Here is a 23,705-nt window from a genome sequence, read left to right on the forward strand (position 1 = left end):
CTTATGTCAGAGTGTATGGTCTGACATCACAGAGACTTGGGACGCAAATGACCATGAATACATTATTCGGTTATGAAGCGATAATGCGGTCGAGCAGATGTGAGCAGCATCCAAATATTAACAGTGATATTCAGATTGAAGGAATCCACCATGTCCAAACGTAACGGTGGGAAGGTACAGCAGCCAAAATTTGGAGGGCGATGTCGTTTGTGGCACATTTCTAAAACCAAAAACACCAGAACAACAGTGCAAGGGATTAAATAAAGGTATAGTCATTAATGCTAATCTAATATGCTGTTTGTCAAATTTGCCGTATATCTCCTTACGGAGAAACCCAGTCTTCATACTCACCCCTGCCTCTGTAAGTGGAAGACAAAACAAAGTGGCTCGGAGCGGGCCACTCCGGTCGTACCAGCCAATCAGCAAAAGGGGGGTTATGTACTCGTGCACAAGACGTGGGGGAGGGGGAAAGCCATAAAGTGAGTAATTGGACTGGCCGCGAGGTACCGCGTGTATGAAGACAGAGAGATGGCCGAAAAAAACGCCAAAGCGGAGAAGGTCAGAAGAACAAAAATTGAAAAAGACGGACTGTAATAAGGCAAGAGCGAAGACGCGTGTCAACATCGGCGGGGCTTGACCGGTGGGTAATTTTTAATGTTGTGATGTTTCACAGAAGCGTCCGTGAATTTGGGTTTCTGAATGAGCACTGATGGGACTGGTGTGTTTGTTTGGCCACAAATTCAAATCAAAGTCTTTCCCAAGAATCAATGACTTATACCTTTAAACTTTGTTATGGTGTGATGTGTAAGCTGCAATCGTGGGCCAACTAGCTATGGTGGTAACTTAGTATTATTCCCCAAAGAAAGAGGGGAATGTCATGAGCTAACTATATTATTATGAAGGGTTACAGGTTAGAAAAACACCTCCTCAAAGCTGAACAATGATTGCTTTATTCCAGCAGCTCTCCGAGGGCCCTGTGGCACTTGTGACTATTAACAAACAAACCCAATACCAGCTCTGTCCTCGTCCTATTCTGTGGAAGACTGGATTTAAACCTGTAGCTACATATGAAGAGTGTTTATATGCCTGGATAATTACAGTAGAAAACAACTGAAAACCTCTGAAGACACACATTTTTATTACATAAGCAGATTCAGATCCAGACAGTAGCTATGTGTAACACCTCCACATCAGTGCACTGAGGCTCACAACCACGCTGTACTATCGGTTTTTAATTGCCTTATTTTACATAATACAGGTCCAGTCACTGGAGCACTGTCCTGAAGAAATTATTTTTTGCAACAATGTCAATTTTATATTTAAATATTCACAGGATCCGCGAAAGCTTCTCAGTCTTTTATATTGTAATGAACCACTATAATGGAAAGTACTGTCTATATTTGTCCCACGCTAAGCCTACAGCATGCTTGTAAGATTTTCAAGATAGAGGTACTTACCAAAAACCCTCTGGGTCTACTTTTTTTGTTGGTGCGAGACAATGTGAGCGCTGCACAGAGGAGTCATTTTGGGGCTGATAACACGAAGCTCTCGAGCAGCAAACAGTGACAATGAGGCACAAAATCTTCGGGTGATCCTAAAACTGATTTTACGTGTCACGTTAGGGAGTAGCCCTCACATACATACTGCATAAACAAGCATTACATGGTGTACTTGTCCAAACTCCACTTTGTGGGTCTGTATGTAGAGCTGTGTAGTCTTCATGAAGTCTTGGGATTACAGCTGGAAGCTTCAAAGATTTTTTTTAAGGTAACACAAAGCCCAGAAAAAAAACCACAGTTCAGACGAGGAGAGTGTAAAGTTGTGTAAGCTTTCATCCCACAGGGTAGTGCGCCTCAACTACTGACTGTCAAGAAGCTCAGTCGGAGTTGTCGAGGCTCCCGCTATTGTGTCAAAGGTCAGTTAAAAGCACCAGTACATCAGAAACATGTCTCCCCGCCCGCTTTGTGCCTGCACAGAGCCCGAGATTGCCACACTGGGTTAGCCTTGAAAATGAGGCTCTTTTCTTCCTGCGTCTTTTTTTCAAACTAAAAAGAGGCAAAACATCTGTGTTACAGAAAGACTGTTCAGTCAAGCCCTGTTTTGGTGCTAATTAGTCCAATTAGCCTGCCCCATCTCACATAGTTTTAAACAAAGACGAGCAGCAGCTCTGCTCAGCTTAACCAGCCCTGCAGTTTGATGTGTGGTACAGCGCTGGAAAGCTGCAGAAGCCTCTAGTTACAGACAGAGACGCAGGCTACTTTAAACAGTTTGAGGGCATCCTTGCTTCACAGGATAAAACTGCACCATCCCATGTCTTTTGAAATATTCTGTGTGTGTCCCATTAGCAAGATTTTAGCACAGAAACATGTTTTTTGTGTGTGTGTGTGTGTGTGCAGAAGGCGTCAGACTGCGGTGTGGAGGTAAAATTCCCACAGCCGTAATTTCATGATTAGCGATGCTGAAGGGCAAGTCCCATATTAGTCGCGTGTGCTGTGTGATTACAGCTTTCACGAGGAGGTGTAAATGAACCAGTTAGATACAGTTGAACAGAAAGTACAAGGAAATTAGTTATTCTGAACATAAGAGGAATAATTAATCATTCCTCAACAACAGCCTCTTCACCGAAGCAGTTTATCATCAGGAATCAAGCCACATTTTCTCTCAATTATTTCTGTTTTTAAATACAAATCGTACAAATTACTGTTTTTAAATTATAACAATTACGTACATTAACAGACGCTGCTGATACGGGACTGCTGTCACGATGTTATTTCTACCTTCTAGAGGCGCAGAGAACAACAAGCGAGAACAACATTTGAATTTTTCAAATATTTTCCTCCTTCAGGCAGAGCAGCAGTAATAATTCACAAGTTTTTGCAGCAGCAGATTTCTGCAGTGGCTTCATTGAATTCCCAAGTTTTAAGGAAATTAAACATTCAAATGTTTTTTTTAATTTTCTTTCTATGGACTTGTAGAAGCAGTCTGAGGCTCCATAAAAAGTACAACACCGTATCTGCAAAGAGAGGTCCACATCAAAATCTAAGACCAAGAAGCTATCCAGCTGTTTCAGTTTCTTTCTTTCTTTCTTTCATTCTTTCGTTCTTTTATTATTGAAAAATTAACTGTTTTAATGTAAATATAGCACATTATTTAGTTTTTGCTGTGTCTTTTTTGATGCTACAACTGGGACATTTTCAAATTTATACACAAATAGTGGTTTTAAATAAATTAAAGGGACTTTTTTTAACAATTTATAGCAGTAAACATAAATTAATCTCATTTGTTGCCATATAAGAGCAGATTGTAATGTATTGTGAAAAAAGAGATCTATAACAGGTCTCTCTCGGTTGTCTATACAAGCTGGTGGACGATTTGTTGAAGTTGTTTAATGCTGCTGGACTGTTTTGAAGGACAGTGTCTCTCTCTCCACTCCGCTAACAGACAACAACAGTCACTAACGTTAGCTTAGAAAACAAACAACCGGCTTCCGACTCAACAGGAACGTTTCACAGAGCACCGTTAATAAATAATAATAATAATAATAAATAGTTCATGGTGTTAGTATGTTATCACTTATACAGTGGGTTTATGTATATTTTGCTTGTGTAGTGCGTAACGGCTGCAATGCTGCGGCAGCGCGGCTCCTGCCCCATCTGCTGACATGGAGTTTGCCTTTGATAATTATCAATAAATATGACGATGTGATGAGAAAGCGGGAGCGGGAAGAGACGGAGGGAGGGAGAGAGAGATAAAAACACCTTTCACCTGTTTTGTGTATTCTCTTCATGCCTGTGACATTTTTTACAGATACAGACGTTAAAACTGTGGTGAACTGGCATGAGGTACATTTTTGCCAAGAAAAACGCTTGTCGCATTAAAAACAGGTGAGACTGGGGCGCTCCAGTAGCTCGGTTGGTGGAGCATGCGTCCCGTATACAGAGGCCTCCTCCTCCAGGGTTCAAGCCCGACCTGCGGCCCTTTGCTGCTGGTCATTCCCCTTCTCTCTCATCCCGTTTCCTGTCATCTCCAGAAGCTGTCCTACCAGTAAAGCCATAAAAAGGCCAAAAAAAAAACAAGAATAGTTGACAGACTGAATCTAGATGAAGCACCACGTGTTGACACACTCCAGCAGTGTCGCCGCTCTGACCTGTTAACACGCCGAAATGAAAACGATGTTAAGCCACACACATGTGCTCCTCACGCAGCCAGTGTGGCCAGCCTGTAAGGTACATTTGCGCTTCTCTTTACGCGCTAGAACACAGGTGCACATGTTTTGTTATTTTTCATGATGGGTGACGGAGTTGTGAGGCTGTTTATTGTAACAAAGTCACAACTTTACTGTTTTCGGCTCTCTCTTCGCCTGCAGAAGGCATCTATTATCAACAAGAAAGCTCTAAAAACTCACTTTATGATACCTGCCGAGCACCAAATAGTAGAGGGACAATGTTAGTGATTAGCCAGTGAAGACTGTGCGTCAGCAGCTCAGCTTGCATGTGGATGTTGGACTTGTATTCATTGGTTCGGCAGAAACACGACACGAATGCTAATGTTTTTCTGTATCTGCTGGTGCGTAAACAGCAGGCTGTCCTCACCAAAACTACGGCCAAATACTGTAAGTAATCTGTGCAAGCAGCTTTTTTGACAGGCAACGAAGCCTGCACGACAAGGAGGTTGGGGTGAGTAGATGGGTCAAACACATATCTGTACCAAACCCGCAGGAAGAGTGCCAGGCTTTGAAGCCAGTGTTCATCGTGGCCAAGCTATGTAACTACAACGTCACGTGATGCACCCCGACCCAAAAAGTCCTTTTCCCATAAGCTTACATTGGGAAAGAAGCGTCTGTAAAACAATGGATGTATTTGTATCACAAGCGCCCCCCGCGAAATGACTCGTTTGACTGTCGCTATTAAAATAGGGAAAGTGTCGAAGAGCCACGATTCCATTATTTTATCCGCATTAAAGTTAGCCGGCTCGGTCGTTGGAAGCTCTATGGGCCACACAACATCCGGGTAATATCATGCCCCGGAAAGTCAAGCTTTTTTGGCTTCAAAATGCGTCTGAGCAGCTTTCATGAGAATGAACGGAGCTCTGCCTCCAACGCTGTGTCCAGATTTATTGAAACGTTCTTGATCTTCTTCTCTACCTGTATCCGTACTGGCATTGTTGGGGCCTCAACGGACCTGAGTGGGACTAATCTGACATTAAATTAAAGCCTAAAATTTAAAATGGGTCAAAATCAGAAGTTGGTTGGCTATGATTTCTTAGAAATGTATTGACAGACCAGCCCCAGAATTGAGCCTCAGATAAATGCTTTTTATCACAACTTTTTAATGAACTTGAACAAATAAACTTCAGTCAGCAACAGAATGAGGATTTTCCCCGATAACTCGGATGACACTCGTACTCTAATGTAACTGCGGTGTTAAGAGCTTGTTTTTGCTGCCTCTAAGAGTCCATAAAACCAGTTATTGCAGGTTTAGGTAAGTACTTCATGTTATCTACAGTATGTACAGTGTGGAGCTGAGGATGGGAAGCCAGCAGAAGTTCAGCGCCTCATGCTCGTAAGTCCTCCAGTGAGTCTCTTATAACCATACAGCTCACATCGTAAAGAGATTATTTAATGGATCTTACATCCCATGTATTGGTTGCTGTGGTGCCAAATGCCTTTTTTCTGCCTCGTACTGTAAATGTGATTCATGTACTCTGTTGGCTAACTGACACGCGGGCTACAGTAGCTGCTGAGAAATTAACATCCCTCTGCCTTCTCTCACATGGTTTATAATTGCGGAGCAAACCTCTCAGAGGAACGCCACAGAAATCGAACCATAGCGACCTTCTGCCAGTGATCAAAGCCTACCTCAACCAGCCACCCCCAACACCCCACCCCAACCCCGACCCAAGAGACGAAACGAGAGAGCGAGCAAGAGAGCGGGGAGAGATGCGGGGAGGGAGGGAATGCACACAAACCATCTCACGTCTCAGCAAGAGCTACCTGCTTTACATATGAAACACACCTTTCTCCCTTTAATTCCCATGAAATCGCGCAGGAAGCGGTTATTGCAAAGGGGGGACGAGGAGGAAGTGATGTGGAACGGCTAGAGGGGCCATTACAGAGAATCCCTCATTACACCCTGGTCACAGCTTTGGAGTATTACCCCGGTGAAAACACACTCTTGCCCCTGGGTGGATAAGTCAAAGAGAGTAGATTGTCTCATCTTATTTCTTCCCTTTGTGCCTGGTCTCTAGACAGGTACTGTAGGGTTAAACTTATCAACATATGCAGCTTTAGCTCGCTGTAGAAACGGCAGACAGGCTGGTCTAAATCTCTCCGAGCTGTAAGTGAGTCTGAGGAAATGTCTGCTGTATCTGAAAATTCCCGTCTTTGATAGGAAATGGAGATGGATCCTCTCAACACATCTGGGTCTCTGTGATCAATCAATCAATTAATCAACCAACCTGCTTTTGTAGAGGTAGCTAATTTGCACCAACTGCGTCTTAACAACTGAAGAGGACTATATGAAGTCATCAAGCCCGATGAGAAAAAAGGAGTCTTGAGTTGTCTTCTTGCATTGCAGAGCAACATGAGTTGTTTGTTAAGACATCAGAGAGGAAAAACATCCCGACTCATCCATCAGATACGTGTGGATCCATTAAGCCGAGTTTCTCCGTTCATTAGGAGATGCAGCTCACAGTTCAGGCAGTTAGCAGGAAAACTGACAGCTGCAAAAAAATATAATGGATTATAAAATACAGAATATATCGCCATCACGAAAAACACATTTATTTTATTCAAATTTTTAGTCATGTTAATGTTAATCTCCAGCAGTCCCAGTGGCTTCTGTGGATGGCAGTGTGGGTCTGTCCGATCCACTTCAGTCCAGACACAAAGACCTGAACAACTATTGGATGAATTTCCATTAATTTTGGCGCCCGGAGGATGAATCCTTCAGACTTGTGATTGTGAGTATGTCAGCTAATGTTAGCATTTAGCTCAAAGGACCACTGTGCTTTAGTGAAGTCTAAGATAGCTGCTGGCATGGCTGTACACTCACCTTGTTGCTAAAGTTGACCAAGCTACCATGATGAACCCATGAATATAACATTGAACAAACCGCTTGCTCTCTGCTGCCACCCACAGGGCAGTGGTGTGTAAGTTTAGACGGTGGAAAAATGTGGCCAACAAGTGGACTGTGTATGTACAACTTATTATTATAAAGAGATGGGATAGATTTTTGCGCCACTGGTCGGTAATACGTCTCCTATATCTAACTTTAGAGAACGTAGAACATTTTTTATCGACATTTTTGCTGTAGATTATACGTTCTTCTCACTAACTATATAATACTTACATTACTTATTTAAAAAATATGGATCATAAATCCATTTATTAAAGTCTTATTCAATGAAAGTCTTTGTAATTCTTCTTCTTGTGGGGAGAGCATGGTCGTAAGGGGGAGTCCGGCTTCCAGCACCCTCATTGTGAAGATTAACCATCGAGCCATGTGGATGTTAGTGCTGTTTAATGGATATTTAGGCAGCATAAAGGTACAAATGAGTATTTAATTTACATTGTGATCATCAATATTTGAGAAGACATAATTCTGGACAGTTTCTTGTGAAATATATGTTATCAGTTCAGATCTTCGTGAAACAATCGACATGTTAATCCTTTCAGCGTGCCATATCACAGTACTGCTAACTTAATCTAGATAAAAACAAACAAAACACATAGAAAATCTATTAAGACTTTAATTTTCTCAATCTTTTTAAATACATTTTGGACAGGTTGATATCTTTTGCAGTAATAAGTCACATAATAAATAAAAGCAAACACATTTATAGCAGCAGAAGTGGCCAACAGAGTCTCCGTTACCTCAAACACTCGACTAACCACTAACCATCTACATCAGGTCAGTTTCAAACCCAGTTTACAACAGAAACTCTGCACCAGTGCTCGGAAATTTAATTAAAAAAAGAGGAAAACACTGGTGTTGGCCCTAAAGCACTGGAAGTCACAGGAGGTAGCATCTTACTCTCCTGCCTATCAATTTTCATTTTTTCTTTTTTTTTATTTGTGCAGCAGGCAATGTTTATTGATCGCCATGATTATCAAAGCCATCCATCCACATTTAACTGCACTTTTCATAGTCCGTACAAGAATTGCTTCAACATAAAGCCGTGTTGAAGTTTGCCTATAGACAGATACCTTCTTCCAAAGATTAACCGTCCGTCTCCGGCTAATCATCAGAACAGGACCTGGCCGGAGCAACGCTAAAAAGTGTGCATACAAAAAACATGACATGAACATACTCAGTACTACGACCTCAGATCTGCCAGTTTATGTGCCCTTTACACAGATCATATTGCACTCAGCACTTTTATTAACACAATACTTTGCAGACCGAGGATAAACCTCTTGTTTTTCAAAATAAAGTAGTCTTACGGAAGGACTTCCAGTTAGTTATCAAATTATGAAATGAGCCAATCAGAGCTCTCCAACGTGATTGATGGAACATGCAGCCAATTAAGGGCAGAATCTACGTTCATGTAGATGAGATCTTCTATCTAAATTACGTTTATCTGTCACGGCAGAGGTTAATGGCAGCTAACCCCTGTCAGATTTTTTTCATTAATGTCATTATGTTAAGTGGGGTTGAGAATGGACATAACTCACCGAAAGTCTATTAAGCAAACAAATAATGTACCCATTTCTGCATGAACACTAAATCATGTAGAATATAAAAGCAAGATCACTGTCACCATTAAGAAAATGTGCAGCATTTACTGGATCAGCCTCGGCTGACAAGCTCACCTCTGGTCATGTGACATGTTACATATTCTCCACACATAATACATTATGTTGCATTAATTCTATAGTGCATTTTCTCATAATTAAATTAATAAAATTGTAGTGTACAGCAATGATTTAACAATGTCAAATAAAACATTTGTGGAATTAATTTACACTAAGTGAACAGGTGTGGCCGTCAGGTTCCGGCTATAAATTGTGCTAAATCTAGCTTTCCTGGTAGCAGAGTAAGCACCGTGCTGCGGGCTAGACGCTGTTGGGGGTTAATCAGGGAACAAAATGACCACCTGTTTTTGCAAAGCGATGAGGAAACTCTCACTTGTCTGATTGGTGCATTTGTATGGGGGGCTATTTTTGGGGCGGTTGCCTGATTGCTCTTCCCGGAGAACGGTGACTCGAACAAGGTAATGTGGCTGTTCTGATGATTACACTGGATAACTACACTGGAGTTACTGCCCGCTGGCAGTGAGACTACAATGAAATATCTGGTCTGAGATGTGGACACAGAAATCCACAGCGTCTTGTCCGTGTCGTTCACACATGTCCTCTCACCGATCAATCACACCCCGCACACACGAACACGCACACTTAATTGTAAGCAAATAACCGCAAGTGCATTTGGCATTACCGCTTATAAATATACATGGAAGCATTCGGGTGCTGACAAATGCAAACAAAAGCAGCCTTGTTTGCGCAGTCACACACAGTTACATACTGAACACACGCATACTTAACACACAAACGTACACACAAGCACGCCCTCACACCGCTTGTTTGTAGCTTCTGCCAGCTCTCTCCCTCTGCATGCCGACTGTGTGTCTGGCACCGGGGTGAAGGTCTGGAGCCACACACAAGCTGTGTGCTCTGTCTGGCTTTTACACACTCTAAATGGGTTTTATGAATGGCTAGGACTCAATGACTGAGTCAACACCAGGGGCCACACTCAACCCAATCCGACAACGGGTTTTGGAGATAAGTCAGAAACAACATTCTCCCAGCGCAGCCAGGAAGCATGTTTAAATTAATATGCCACCAGGTTTCCTTTTGTTTTGCACTGCAAACATTGTGCTGTGGAGTGTGTCAGTCCACAGATGTGTTGCTTGTTTGCTGTTCCTGGCTGAGCCCAAGTGCTTTTAAACAGCGCTCTGCAGTGTCTGTGTGTGTTTGTGCTCTTGTTGCCCCCATCAAAGCTCACCATGAATCCAGCTCTCGACATTGCGTGGAGCCAGAGACTCTGACAGCCTTTTAATGATGGGGGCCACATTTCACAATCTTGTGCCCTCAGTGGGATGGATACAGTTTTCCCCATTCATGACCAAAAACAATACAACACTCACCCACTGTACATACAGTTACAGACAGATATGCGCACACTAGTCCTCACCACTGCTCTATCATTAGATCCAACACCCGACTGACATTCAGATCTGAATCCAGACTGAAGTCTGACTCAACAAAAGGAGCTGACGGTGGAGTGAGAGGGCGGAGGCCAGATGTAAGAGTTTCAAGCCAGTCGGCAGCGTCAAACAGTGTCGGAGCCCGTCGTTTCCTTGATTTCCCACTGGACGACAGAGGGGAGGTGCAGATGGAGGGTGGGGGAGGAGCTGGGATCACCTGGCTGGGGTTTATTACAGCAGGAGATGGAGGGAGCTCCAGCAGGAGAGAGGAGCAAAGAGGTGAGGGCAGGAAGTTGTCATCCTTGGGCGGCTGGGAAGCCTGGGACTGATCAGCTTGAGGAGGAGGAGGAGGAGGAGGAGGAGGAGGCGACGGGCCGAGGACTGAGCGCTCAGGGGATTTATGATCAGAGACATTGACAGAGTCTGGAAGAGAGGTATTTAAAAGGATTAGACACAGAAGAAATACGAGCGCCATTTACTGCAAGTTTTATTGTTTATTAATTATGAGCTACTCACCGACACAAGTCATGGGTTCATCCAGAATGTCGTCTATGGACTGCCGAGGGTCCATCTATGGCCAAAAAAACAGAAAAACACTTAAATGCACAGTATGCTCTGCTTAGAAATACAAAACTAAAGACAAACTAATGAAAAAATGAAACACGGGTGCAGAGAAAGAGGCCAGGAAACAGATAAAGACAGGAAGTGGAAGTAAAAGATGACACATAAGGGTATCCTTTCAACATAAAACAGGAAATTGAATTGGACTAAAACCCAGGACCATGACAACTCAGGCAGAAATGTTCCTGGAGGAGGTAATGTATTACAGTTTTATGCTGTGTTGAGTCACGTTAGTCGACTTCTTTCCTCACTCTCTGACCTGTCGTCTGATGTTCTCCTGGAAGTTATATCAACAACGCGCCGTTACCTTGAATTAAACTATGGATTTCTCTTGGTTTGAACATTATTGTAAATATGTGGCATCATGCAAGTGAAAGTCTCATTGTTTTTAGACATTTTATGCAGAAGTGTTACATATTACATCTCTAAATCCTGCTGTAGAAAAAGCACTCTTAGTCATCTCTTTCTGTTCATCCACAGACGCTAACCTGAGCTTTCTGGATCGCCTCCTGTAGTTCTTCCTCCAAGCTGCGAACACCGGGCAAGGTCTGAACAGGACTTGCTGTAATCTGCACTGGCAGCTCAAAATCCTGGCCAATCACATCACACGGTTGGCAGCAAAACACCTGATTAGAAAGCAGGGGTAAACGAGTTGACAGATGGTGATGACAGTATGCTCACATGTCTGACCAGTTAACAGATTGAAGCTTCTGTAGTGTACCCTTAAAAAGTGATTATCCCAGATATGTGTGCATTGATTAGTGTGTTTACCTGTGTAAACAACACCTCTGTCTGTGCGTCCATCTCTGGTTTGCCTCTGGAGCATCCAGGATCCTGTTGCAGGAACGGATGAAGGGATCCTCCACAAGACTAGAGGATTGATTAAAAAAAAAAAAAGTATTAATGGCGTCTGTTAAATGAACTCTTCTCCAACACATCTCAGATCAGAGGCTGTGATTTTTCACCTCATTGCCGGTGTTGGTGGAGCGGTCCCTGGGCCTGCTCCTCAACCTCTCCCTCATCTCAAGCTCCACACTCAGCTCCTGCTGTTGCTGCTGCTGCTGCTGCTGTTCGCTCTCGGTTCTCCACGGAGTCCCACACTGCAGGGGCGAGGAGGACGACATGGGTAGACTGGGACTCGGAGTTCCTGAGGCGGTGCTGGCAGAAGTCAGGAAGACAGCGCTGGTAAGACCGCACTGTTCACCTGCCAAACTGACCGACGCAGCGTTCGAGAGACCATTCGGCACAGCGTTGAGAATCACATTCGGGACTCCATTTGGAGCGTCACCGAGAATCCCATTAGGAATTCCTCTGTCCGGGATGTACATCTGTTGGTTCGGGCTGCTGCTGGGTGAGTCTAGTCCAGAGTTTGAGCTTGAGCCCGGGCTCTGGCTGGGTGGGAGCGGGGGGCAGGGGGTGATTGGCCCCAGGCTGGTACCCAGCTGGCAGAGGGGAGCAGGGATGAGTTGAGATTGGGGAAGCTGAAAGGGACGGAGACGCTGCAACAGAGCGGGCTTCGTGCCGGAGACAGGGAGGCCACGCTTGCGCAGCTGCTGCCGCAACTCTGACACCTGAGGGAAGGGAGGAGGGCACTTAAGAGTTTGTCTTCACCATGAATTGTAAATAATAGTTATCATTTGTCTGCATTTTCTGCCTTTCAGTGTTTTCATGCTTTTCTTACTGTAAGGTCAACAAGATTTGCAGGGAGGGGTTCAGGTTTGGATGCAGGGTTTGTGTCCAGAGGGGTGTGGCTTGTTGTGGCGGGAACAGGTTGGGGATTCAGGGGCATGGCTCCAGAGGACTTCACAAGATCACTGTGATCACCACTGGAGGAATGGCAGAAGGATTTATTCACCTAATCTACCTGAGGACTCTTACTGATAAAATGTTGACACCATATCAACATACCTGGGCACAACCGCGAGCTGTTGCTGTGGTTGTAGCTGTTGCTGTTGCTGTTGTTGTTGTTGTTGCTGCTGGTTCTGGAGGATTTGCAGCTGAAGGAAGACCTGTTGTTGCTTCAGGATTTGGGAATAGGCTGGGTCTAAAGGCTGGGCAGGGGCAGGGCTCTTCTGTTTGGCTCCCCCACCTGAAAATGAACATTTTTTAGGCACATTGGAGCATCTCGACACAAGACCAAGCTATGATAGGCCAAACAAGAGGAATTTTTGATCAATGTAAAAAAATAAAGCATTTTATTAGTACCTCCTGTCCCAGACCCTCCTCTCTGGTCTGGAGGAATGTACTGGTGATACTTGAGTTTCTTCATTTTGGGTTTGGTGTCCCGCGGTTTCCGTGGGCGGGAGAGATGACTGAAGGTGAGGGAGGTGGGCAGGGAGGAGGAGCAGGCGGGACTGGGAGGCCGAGCTGTCTGTAAAGACACATAATGACCACATAGTGAGTAATTTCAACAATAACGCGTAAAATATCACAGAGAAACCGTCAAGTCGTTTCACGTTGTTGGACAGTATTTGCCCCGTGTCAAGGTTAAGTTCTTACATGAAATGTACAAATGCCTCGCAAATCTCCAAACGACAGCGTGTGCTGGTTCTGTCATAGAGCCACGCTGCTTGTGTGTGAATGTGTTAACCTACAGGGCAAATACTGAGCTCCCCCAGAAGTGCAAATTGACAGTAATGAATGCAGAGCAGCTTAGAGCGGAGCATTGTGTTTGACGAAAACAGAGGAGTGACCATCCTGTTAGGTTGAAGACCTCTACAATGCTCTTTTATCGCTTATGCTGTATACCTGTCACTGTAGCAGGCGCGCACACACACATACGCAATCTAAATGATGTTTTACAGGATGAAAATGTCATATTACCACGTGTTTATCTGCTTGCATTCTTTGGTGTTATAATTTTTATATACAAGATAGAAAAGACCCTTATAAAATTTAAATGAGATAAAAAATGCAGGGTTTTAGCATGCACTAACCCCACATTACCTTTGGCAGCAGGGGTGTGGTCTGAGAGGTCAGATACATCCCATTTGGTCTCCCAGTTGTTGCCATGGAGCTTGACTCACCCAGCGTTACACTCATTGGTTGTCTGATGCCCTCGGTTACCGGGAGCAACGCCAAACCAGACTAAAGGCAGAATATTAGATGATAAGAGTTGACATAGGAAGCTATTTAAAAAACACATCAGCCTATGAATATCCACTTTAATGTGTTTATTAGAGGTTACTGGTGGGAAGTGATCACAATACGTAAGTCAAATGTCAGTGTTGTTTCCTCACCTGAGCGTGACTGGGGCTGTGGTTAAGAGGCGGACCCACAGCTGAGAAGTCACTCAGTAATTGGTCGCCTGAGAGTCCTGGCAGCGAAGGAAAGGCCGGTGATTGGTGTACGCCATGTTGCTCAGTGGGCGAGGAGGAGGAGCAGGAGGAGATGTCATCTTCGAAGACATCAGATGAAAGGGGGAAAGCGGCGGGACCTTAGGACATGGGAAGTGAGAAAGAGGAATGTCATGGTTTTGGTTTAAAGTTAATTGTTCCCTGTTTTATTTTGTAGGTTACGTCCTTGTGTGTCACTTCCGACTTTACGCTTCCTGTCTTTGTCTTTTTTCCCTTCTGTTTTCCTGTTCACCTGTGTTTCATTTGCTGATTAGTCTTTGTGTATTTATGCTGCATTCACGTGCTCCTCAGATGGTCCCATTTCCCGAGTTGGGAAGTCATTTTTCCGACTTTGGTGTGTTCATGTGCGTCGTGTTGGAATGTGGGAGCAACATGGACGCTAAAAAGACTTTATTTATTTATTTTATTTACTAAAGATTTTAGTTGAAATCTTTCAAAAATTAACAACAGAATGTGAAGGCATCACAGTTTTGACGCTTTTGACATCTATGTATCGTGTTTTATATCTACGGCAGTCAGTATGCTAACCAGCTTCCCAGTCGTTAGCAATGTAAACACCAACACTCCCCAGGTGCTCCTACACAGCTAACTGAGCTATCTGGCTAACGACAGGTACAGTTGGCAGCAGTTAGTGGTGATATGAGGCCCCATATTTGTTTTAGAAATTCATTTGGCAGGTGGCAGATTCTTACATATGGCACCTTTAAAGCTTTTTTTGTTTCGTCTCTTTTGTGTTCGGTTCCTTTTTTTGCTTTACCACATCAGAGAAGAGGAGATTGCGTGGGAATATTTTTTTTTAAAATGTCTGTCTGTGTGTTCCAGTGCGTGCCGATGCGTGTTGACTCACGGTTCTCCAGGGGCAGTGTGTGTTCGTGCTGTTGCTCCACTGGTCCAGGCGGTCGCTGGATCCTCTCAGTGAGGTCCTGCGCCTGACGAGCCTTCTTCTGCCTGTGGGCCCCACACACAGTCCTCTCTGCGGGGGAGGGAGGAGCGGTGCAGATAAGTGGAGAGAAGGGGACAGATGGGAGAGAGGCGAGGAGATGGGAGAGAGAGAAGCAACAGGATTTCAGAACATATGTGATGTGAGTGTGCACAACAGTGTTGCCACGGGCTAACAGTCCCAATTCAAACCGGCAGAGGCATCAAAAAATAGTAAACACTCATGCCCAAGGGAGATGTATTATTACCCTTGAGATTAACACACAAACACTCACGCACGCAACATTTTTAAAAGGGCACTTTGGGAAATCAGACCGTTCGAATAGCCAGATATTATAATAATAGTCTTTTGAAATTAAAAGGAAGGTCAGAGGGTGAGGAGAGCAGGAGGAGAGATAAAGGTAGATGAGAGAGAGAGATGTCAGTAACGGCAGAAAATGATGATCCCTGGATGGGCGGGTTTATCATGCGCTGTCAATCACTGATATGTTTGCAGGCTGTTTAAAATGCCGAGTTACAGCGTGCAACAAGGTCACATTTCTGTTTAACTGACAGCTGATGAAACACTAAGCCCAACGCCAGAGTCACACGCTTCATTTCCTTGCACAACTACTGTACAACAGGGAGCGGAGAGCAGCACAGATATGATACGACACAGACAGAAAGAGAGAGAGCGGCAGGGAAGCACTGCGCACTTTGCAGGGAGCATACAGGGTGAAACAGGAAGGAGACAGCAACATGACTGTAGGCAGGGCATCACCTTGTGCAGTTTCAGTGTTCAGACCACTTGGGGGCAGCTTCTGAGCGGCACCGTCGTCAGTTAGACGCTGCATCAGGAAACAGCAGGTCAATCCAACAGCCAGGGCCCAGACATTACAATGCAGTTCATTCAGGGGGAAGTTAATTAAAAAGTGTACTTCAATGTCAGTGTAGCCCAAAGAAATAACTAATTTACACCAGAGTTTCCCCCAGAAACTTTGCAAGGTCTTTGAAGGAACACTTGGATCTTGTGCCTCAAAGATTCATCCATAGAAATGTGCTCTTTCTAAGGTGAAGTGACACCACACAGGAGACCACATAACTCTTTCAGTGGTGACCTACAATTATAGATTCTCACAAAGGTCAAGTAAACTGCAGTCTCATTCTGTTCTATCAAATATAGTGTATATAAATGAGAAAGATGTGACATGTGGGGGGGAAGTGTCTTTACATGGAGGCTCAAAATCAGTATTTGATCTATAGTGTGGGATTTTCATGCTGTTGGATATTACTGAAAAACTGGATGCTACTCACCAGAGCTTCACTCTGGTCTTTTTCTGCTTTTGGAGTGGGACAAGTAGATTTCAACCCTGTAGAGACACAAAAAAGGGTTAAATTACATTGCAGTAACATTTTTTTCCTTTTAGATAAGGCTAGCCTTGTAGAGGGGCAACTGAGGTGAACTAGTGCATCAACAAAGCACTTTGAGCCTTCAACTCATCCCTCAGAGTTACAGCACGGAGGATCTCAGGTGCTCTTTTGTGTCGGCAGGCAACAGAGTTGCTACTTGTGCAACCTGCTTCAGCCTCAGACGAGGAGGAGGGGACTGAAGCAAGACGCTCTGCCTGTACACAAAGCACCTGAGGTGGTTTTTTTGTTTGTTTGTTTGCTGCACAGATCTGGATAAATTATCTGTGTTTTGAACAATTTATTAACACCTTTATCTTAGCATGATGCATAGTTTTAAAGGATAAGTTCACCCAAAAATGAACAACCGAAGTAAATGGGGACTGAAAAAAATAATAAAATATGTGATCTCAGGGCTTCCAGAGACTTGTATTACATCAGATGAGCTGCTTGGAGCCTTTTTATGTATTTTATTTATTTATTTATTTTCTTTGTTTGTTTTGTTTCTGTCTCCATCTGCTTCAGTTGTTTAGGAGAATGCTGCAACACTGTTTTGCTGTGAAGCTCCAGAAATGTTTCGTGGACTATGAAACTTCAACTTTCTAATGACTGAATTTTCATTTTTGGGTGAACTTTATTAAAACACTGTTGTTTTTGCACATGCATGTACGGTACCTCTTTGTATTCATGCTTGTGTCCACATTGGCAAAAAACTTTTTTTCTCCAAAAGCTTTATTTTTAAATTTCCGATACCTGATGTATGTGTTGCCTTGTGCAGACTAATTAATGTGAAGATAATGTTCATTTTGCACATCATCCTTATTGTTCATAATGAAAAGTTTACATTAACAATGCCTGGTTAAGGCTGGAATTATTCGGATACACAGATTGACATAACAACCTCTATAGATTTAACTAAAGTGGGCTCTTATAATCTTAATCTTAATCTCAATCGAATGATCAGATTGTTTAAGGCACATAATTAAATACAAACTTTAGACCCCAAAACTAAAATCAAAGGAAAGTAAAAGCTGGTCAATACAGCAAAAGCTACAAAGTCAAATCAATAAGCAATCATCTATCAGTGGAAAGAGGTGACCTGAAGATCATTAATATGAAACCCAACCTGCAGTCAGGATCAATCACAATGTTAATGATACACGTAGACTAACCAGAGTCTGCATTGATTTCACTCTGCCTTCGGTTCTGAATCCTCAACTGCAGAACTGAAAGGAAAGAAGAAGAAAAGAAGTCACACGGATGTAACGGTGAGTTAGTTTGATTTTCTCACTGAAGGACAAAATGATCTAGAGCTGGCGCAGATATGTACAGTAAGAGTTGAGCAACACAACACAGCACGATCTCTGGTAAACGATATAGTCTCCTAACTTACATTACCCCATGACTTTGCAGTGCTTGTACAATATATATCTCCTACACACCACATGCATGAACATTAGCATTCAGCACACACACAAGCAGGTGACGCAGGGCAGGGCTGGGCCCCGTTACACCGAGTGCTCCCCCCCACTGAGTTTTGAGACCTGACGAGGGGAGGGGGGAGAACTGTGCAGGGGGGGTCTGATGGCTATTTATCTCTCAGTGTGTCTATTTCTGTTGGTCCCATCCCCCCTTCAGCTGTCCCGCTCTCTCCACAAACCTCTCATGCATCCCCTCCTCCTCACGTCATCCTCATTCGCACTGCTAACTATACTCTTCCTGCTCTCCCGTCTCTCTGACAACTCAAAACAAAAGTTAAACGTTGTCAAAATGTGGATTTAAAGCAGATTGACACGCTGAGCGCTGTCAACGTGACAATGCAGGGAAGCAGTGCTAATAACACCAGAGACTGCGCTTGATTTCACTGTGTGTGTACCATTAGATTGTTTTGTTTTCAAGCGGAGGCCAAACATAAGTCTTAAACTCCACTTTAAAGGTGCACTATGTAATTTTGGGAATACATTTTAATCAGCAGAGAAAGATCTTCACCGACTGATATTTTTTTTTTATGCCTAAACAAACTAAATAAACAAACTGACCTTAAAGGACAACACAATTTCATACTGTTTTACTTTTATTGTTTATATGTGGCGGACCCTGCCACCTTTCTAGCCTCAAACAGTGTTCTGGGGACCTTATTTTCCTCAAATTAAACAATGTTAGAAGGATATTTTGAGGGGTGTTGGAAACCATTATTCAAACATAAGGATTCACACCTTTTTCTTAACATTGACCTTAACTTCAATTTATGTCAAAGGTCAACAAAAACTGATAAAATCAGCTTGTTAGCAATAAAACAATGACTAACAATTCAAACAAACAAAAACATGATTGTAAACATCAGCTGACAGCAGCTCATGTTTATTTCACATCAGTGTGGTGTGCTGTCAGACGTATATATTCTTCCGGCTCTGCTATGTACATACATGATTTCAAGCAGAGCAGCTGCCCGAAAGAATCACGTTTTCCAGCAGGTGTTTGCACACCTAGGGGACTGTCTCCATGTCGTTTCCTCGCCTTTCTATTTTACCAGCCGTTAACGACAGCTGCCTGGGAACACAACAGCAGCCGCTACAACTTGTAGGGAAACTTGCATTATGCATTTATAGGGTGTTGTTAAAGTGCTGTTCGTCACAGAGTGCCGGGTGTCTCCTGAAGGCTGTAATATATTGGATTAGTAAAACTCAGCAACATTATTTAGATTTCATTTCAGCTTTCTTGGACTATTATTTACAGACTGTGGTTCGATGTCATCAGTCTATTCTACTACAGTATTTACATTTTTATATACAATAACTCAGGATCCTTTTTCCAAACTAACTCTGACTGTTGCTTATTCACAGATAAATATTTATTGTTATAAATTGTCATTTTATGCTACTTTATACTTTTACATCTACATTTCGGAGGCACATTTTTTACTTTTTACTCCACTACCTTTATCAGCTGTAATATTGAAGTGATGTACACATTGTTTACAATGATTTAAGTTGCTTAATGCTGCTGGACTGTGGATTTCTGTGTAAATGACTCGGATCAGATTTTCTGCGACAGTCCAATAATGTGACTTTATCTCAGAGAGAGAGCAACAGTAGCTAACGTTAGTTTAGAAATGGAGTCCGCTAACATAAAGTGACAACTGGCTTCCACAACAATAAAGGACTAACACAGAGCTCCTTTACGTACATATTGTTACTAATACGTTTGTACTTTTATCTAAAGCTGCTACAAGGAACTTTCACCTCCGCCTTGCCTCAAAACATCTCGATCTGGCTAGCGCTTGTATCTGTTTTAAAAGCAGGTGAAAGAAGGACACAAGTATTTTAATAGATCTACTATTTTTCTTTTTTTTAAACACTTTTAATCACTTTACAGGATGGATGGCGATGACCGTGCCTCTAGACTACAGAGCAGCTTCTTTCCTCAGGCTGTGCGACTCCTCGATTCATCCTCGGCACTCCGTAAATTAAATTTAATTTAATGACTTAATCGACCCAGACGCGTCGGAATGCGACCCGATGACATTAAGGATTAAGAATAACGTTTACACCTATGAATAGCCAGTCTTCTCGCTGGTGGTCTTGTTTGCTTATTTAGGTCAAATAGATGCATCAGTATTAAACTGTGACTGTGTCATAACCCATTAAAAGTTCTGTGCAGGACGTTTAAAAATGACATTTTTAATAGAGGAGTTGATTATTTTTAGTAAAAGGTTTGGATTTGAAACATCTCAGTCAAGATAATGAAGACATAAGACGGGGTTTGATGATGTCACGAAGCACCGTGGGGTCATGGGAGCTGGTGAAATCCTATCTGATGTGAGTCAGGCTGAAACGTTCACAGACGAGATTATGTGTTAAAGTTTTATGTTATGTTTACGTTAGCCGACTTCCTTAGCCGACACATCTCACGCGTAAATGTTACATATTATATCTTTAAATAAAAAGGAGTCTCCTATTAAAGGCCCTCTGTCTGTTTTAACAGGCATATCGGCATGTTTTGGTTCCAGCGTCACACTGTAACATGCAGAGATTTCCCAGCTGTCCTCACGTCCATTCAACACATCTGTCTGTGGGCAGCGATCACTAAATCCATTCACCATGATCGATACCTTCACTCAATCGATCACATGACTGAAAACGTGAGTGACCGGCCAATAACCTCCAGAGACACTTCACCTCTGCATATCGATGCTAATGTTGCCAATTATGCCTAAGATGTAAAGCCATTGTTGTGGGAAAATAAATCCTCCTCTCCTGTAATTGGCGTGAGTTGAGACTCCGGGATCCTCACCTGAGCGGAACTTGTTCCGGATGAGAAGCGACCTCTCGGAGGCCAGCAGCGTCATGGTGGTGTGGAGGTGAGGGAGGGAGGGAGGGACTCAGGGAGGGTGGCGGAGGAGCCGGGGAGTGGAGCAAAGAGAGAGAGGAAGTTCCTGGTGTCGCTCTACCAGGAGGAATGGCCCCCTCTCCTTCTGTCTCCAGAAAGAGGAAGCAGAGGAGGGAGAGAGACAGATGCTTGTTAATCCACTGATAGACACAAACCGATATTGATAGAGGCACACAAAGCACAGCGGAGATAGATTGAGGGGGAAATAGAGACACGAAGCCTCTCAGACCTACAGGCAGACTGAACGCTGCGGTGAGCTGCTCTGGCAACAGCAGGCCTCCCTATAGACAGCCTGTCATAATCACACAGAGAGTCACAGAGGCCCACCCACGGAGACAGAACTAACGACACAGAGAATTAAACAGACAAGGAGGCTTTTAGAAAGACAGATCGAGGAGGAAGAGGAGGAAGAAGAGGCCCGGCAGATACTCAAGACGTCAGGACTGGGGGACACTGATTGTGGCGGACAAACATGAACTGGCAACACCTCCAGCATGGCTCCAGCACACTTGCACTGTGGCAGCAGGAGCAGCGATGTGTCATGCACTAAAAGAAGAGAAGCTGCCTCTGAAATAGAGAGAGAGAGCTGGGAGATCTACATAAGCTGCATTAGTGCACACACACACAGCCTATTAACAATATTGATTTGAACTGGCCGGCCACAGAACACCCAGAGGAAGCCTGTTTGAAGGGAATGGACAAACACACGCATACACAAGCACCGCACACACACTCTGGAATAGCTGAGGTTATGCATACTAAATCACCACAGCGCTCGTCCGATTCCCAAACCCATAAACGCACAAACACACACACACACACACCTCGCTTATTTACAACAGGAGGAGCCCAAAAGAAGGCCACCCCAACTCATGAATGCAATCAAATAACGAGCAACTGATTGAGATTTCTCGTCTGGCACAGGCATTATTTCACACTGAGGCACGCCGACAACACTGAGAGAACAGCAGCAAGAGAATGAAAGAGAATACTTACAGGAAGAGAGAGAATTGAGTCCCTCGGGGGAAATTGGAGTGGATTTAAGATTAAATTGAGAGAGGTGCGAGACGGAGGAAGAGAGGGGAAAGAGAGAAGTTCGTAGTGCGTTTAATGACGATTTCTTTCTTTCATGTTCTTTTCTTATCCTTTTTTTTTTCTTCTGTCGCCTCCTTTTTCCACACTTCTCACTTTCTCTTTTTTGTGTGTGTGTGTCTTCCCAAAGGTGAAATGCAGAGAGGAGAATATCTGTGGTTCCTTCGTCCCCTTGCGATAGACACTCACCCTCTCTACCTCTGCCTCGCTGTCTCTGCCCCTCTCTCCCCCATCCGCCCCAAAGCATCCTGGATCCTTGGTGCCAACTGTGAGCGACTGTCAAAGTTTACCCCCCCCCCCCCCACGGCCTCCCTCTCTCCCTCCCCCTCCCTTAGCCATTAACTTAACCCCCCTGATATGTGCTGACTGATTGACTGAGGGGTACATTCAAAGACAATAAGCACTTTTTTCTCATTTGTTTGTGCACGTCTCTGACAAGAGTAGAGGACGTTAGTGCAGCTCCTTAATGTTCGGAGCTGTGTTGCCACATAATGTGACGGATCGAAAAGTGAAGGCAGGATAAAGAGACGGTTTATTACAAGGCAGCGAGAAAAGCCCGGGAGTGTTTTGGACTCACATCAAATCATGTACTGCAGCAGGACTGCAGGCTCATATGCACCTGTCAAGATACCTTTGGGTCACCCTCTTAAAGTGATTTAGGTCTGTTTGCGTGCAAGTATACGTGTGTGTGTGTGTGCGAGTGTGTGTGAGCGTATGACACCACAGAGAGTCACAGGTCAGTAAGCCAGTGTCCGTCAGCATATAGTTTACAGTAGGTATCAGCACCTCGAGCCTGCAACGCAACTTGAGTGAATATGTAGGAGTGTTTGATTATATGCGCATGCTCTCTACATGTGTGTGTGTGTGTGTGTGTGTGTGTGTGTGTGTGTGTGTGTGTGTGTGTGTGTGTGTGTGTGTGCCTTCAGGCTGCAGAGAGGGGGGAAAAAGATGGGGGAAGTGAGGTCGTTGCTGGAGCACCTGTTCTGTCGATTTGACAGACAGGCCGGTGTGTGCTGGTTCAGCAGGTCATAGAGAGGGGGGAGACAGAGAGGGGAGGGAGGTAGAAGGGGTGAGGCAGAGGAGACTGCAAAAGTTGGACTCAACACAAGAGGGGGAAGTCTTTAGGAGGAGGACAGGAAGAGAGCTGCGGCCGCGGGGGGAAACAGTAAAAAAAAAAAAAAAAGAAAAAGAAAAGGAGGTTGCTGCCATTTTATCTGATGTGGAAAAGAAAGAGCCCCGACGTCGAGGTCCACTAATCAGAGGAGAGATAGCACCGCATGGGCCAATTACGGTTGCCATGGAACGAGATGGAACAACTAATGGAACGCAAAGTGAATGGGAACCTTAATTTAATACGTGGTTACAGACGGACGGCTCTTTCAGGTGCCATTTGCAGTTTTTTTTTTTTTTTCATTATTATAAAATCTCACCTTTGACAGCTTCTCCTCTTGTGCAGTGTAAATACATTTCACACACATTCGCACACACACACACATATACTGTATAAACACAGACTGCATGACAGCGTGGCACATTATTGAGGGAAAGGTGATGTAATTGGTTCCCCCTCCACAGCTCCTCTACAGCCTGGACTCCCTTTCTGATTAACACCTGTTACCCTCCTTCTCTCACTCCCTCCCTCCCTCCCTCACACACACACACACACACACACACACACACAGACTCACAGTCTTAATCCTGCACTGTGTCTGGTGA

The 23,705-nt window shown here is 43.9% G+C and overlaps 1 protein-coding gene across 4 annotated transcripts; it reads right to left on the reverse strand.

Moving 5' to 3' along the window:
* Positions 1-7,503: 7,503 nt before the first annotated feature.
* On the reverse strand, positions 7,504-22,218 carry LOC311260642 (uncharacterized protein). 4 transcript variants are annotated; one of them, XM_084358721.1, is made up of 16 exons: positions 21,894-22,218; positions 20,802-20,954; positions 17,681-17,734; positions 16,416-16,471; positions 15,883-15,949; positions 15,031-15,156; positions 14,067-14,263; positions 13,774-13,914; positions 13,033-13,198; positions 12,736-12,916; positions 12,509-12,653; positions 11,793-12,398; positions 11,599-11,697; positions 11,316-11,453; positions 10,723-10,777; positions 7,504-10,629 (listed from the first exon to the last, which is right to left on the reverse strand). In XM_084358721.1, exons 2-16 carry the CDS (start codon positions 20,854-20,856, stop codon positions 10,190-10,192), a joined length of 2,526 nt encoding a protein of 841 aa, XP_084214847.1. In that variant the 5' UTR covers positions 20,857-20,954; positions 21,894-22,218; the 3' UTR covers positions 7,504-10,189. The 4 variants fall into 4 exon arrangements, with proteins under 4 accessions (XP_084214847.1, XP_084214848.1, XP_084214845.1 ...); XM_084358722.1 differs by having other exon boundaries at positions 11,614-11,697; positions 20,802-20,982; XM_084358719.1 differs by having other exon boundaries at positions 20,802-20,982.
* Positions 22,219-23,705: the final 1,487 nt, after the last annotated feature.

This window comes from Pagrus pagrus, assembly GCF_965226575.1.
Source record: "Pagrus pagrus genome assembly, chromosome: 7".
NCBI lineage: Eukaryota > Metazoa > Chordata > Actinopteri > Spariformes > Sparidae > Pagrus > Pagrus pagrus.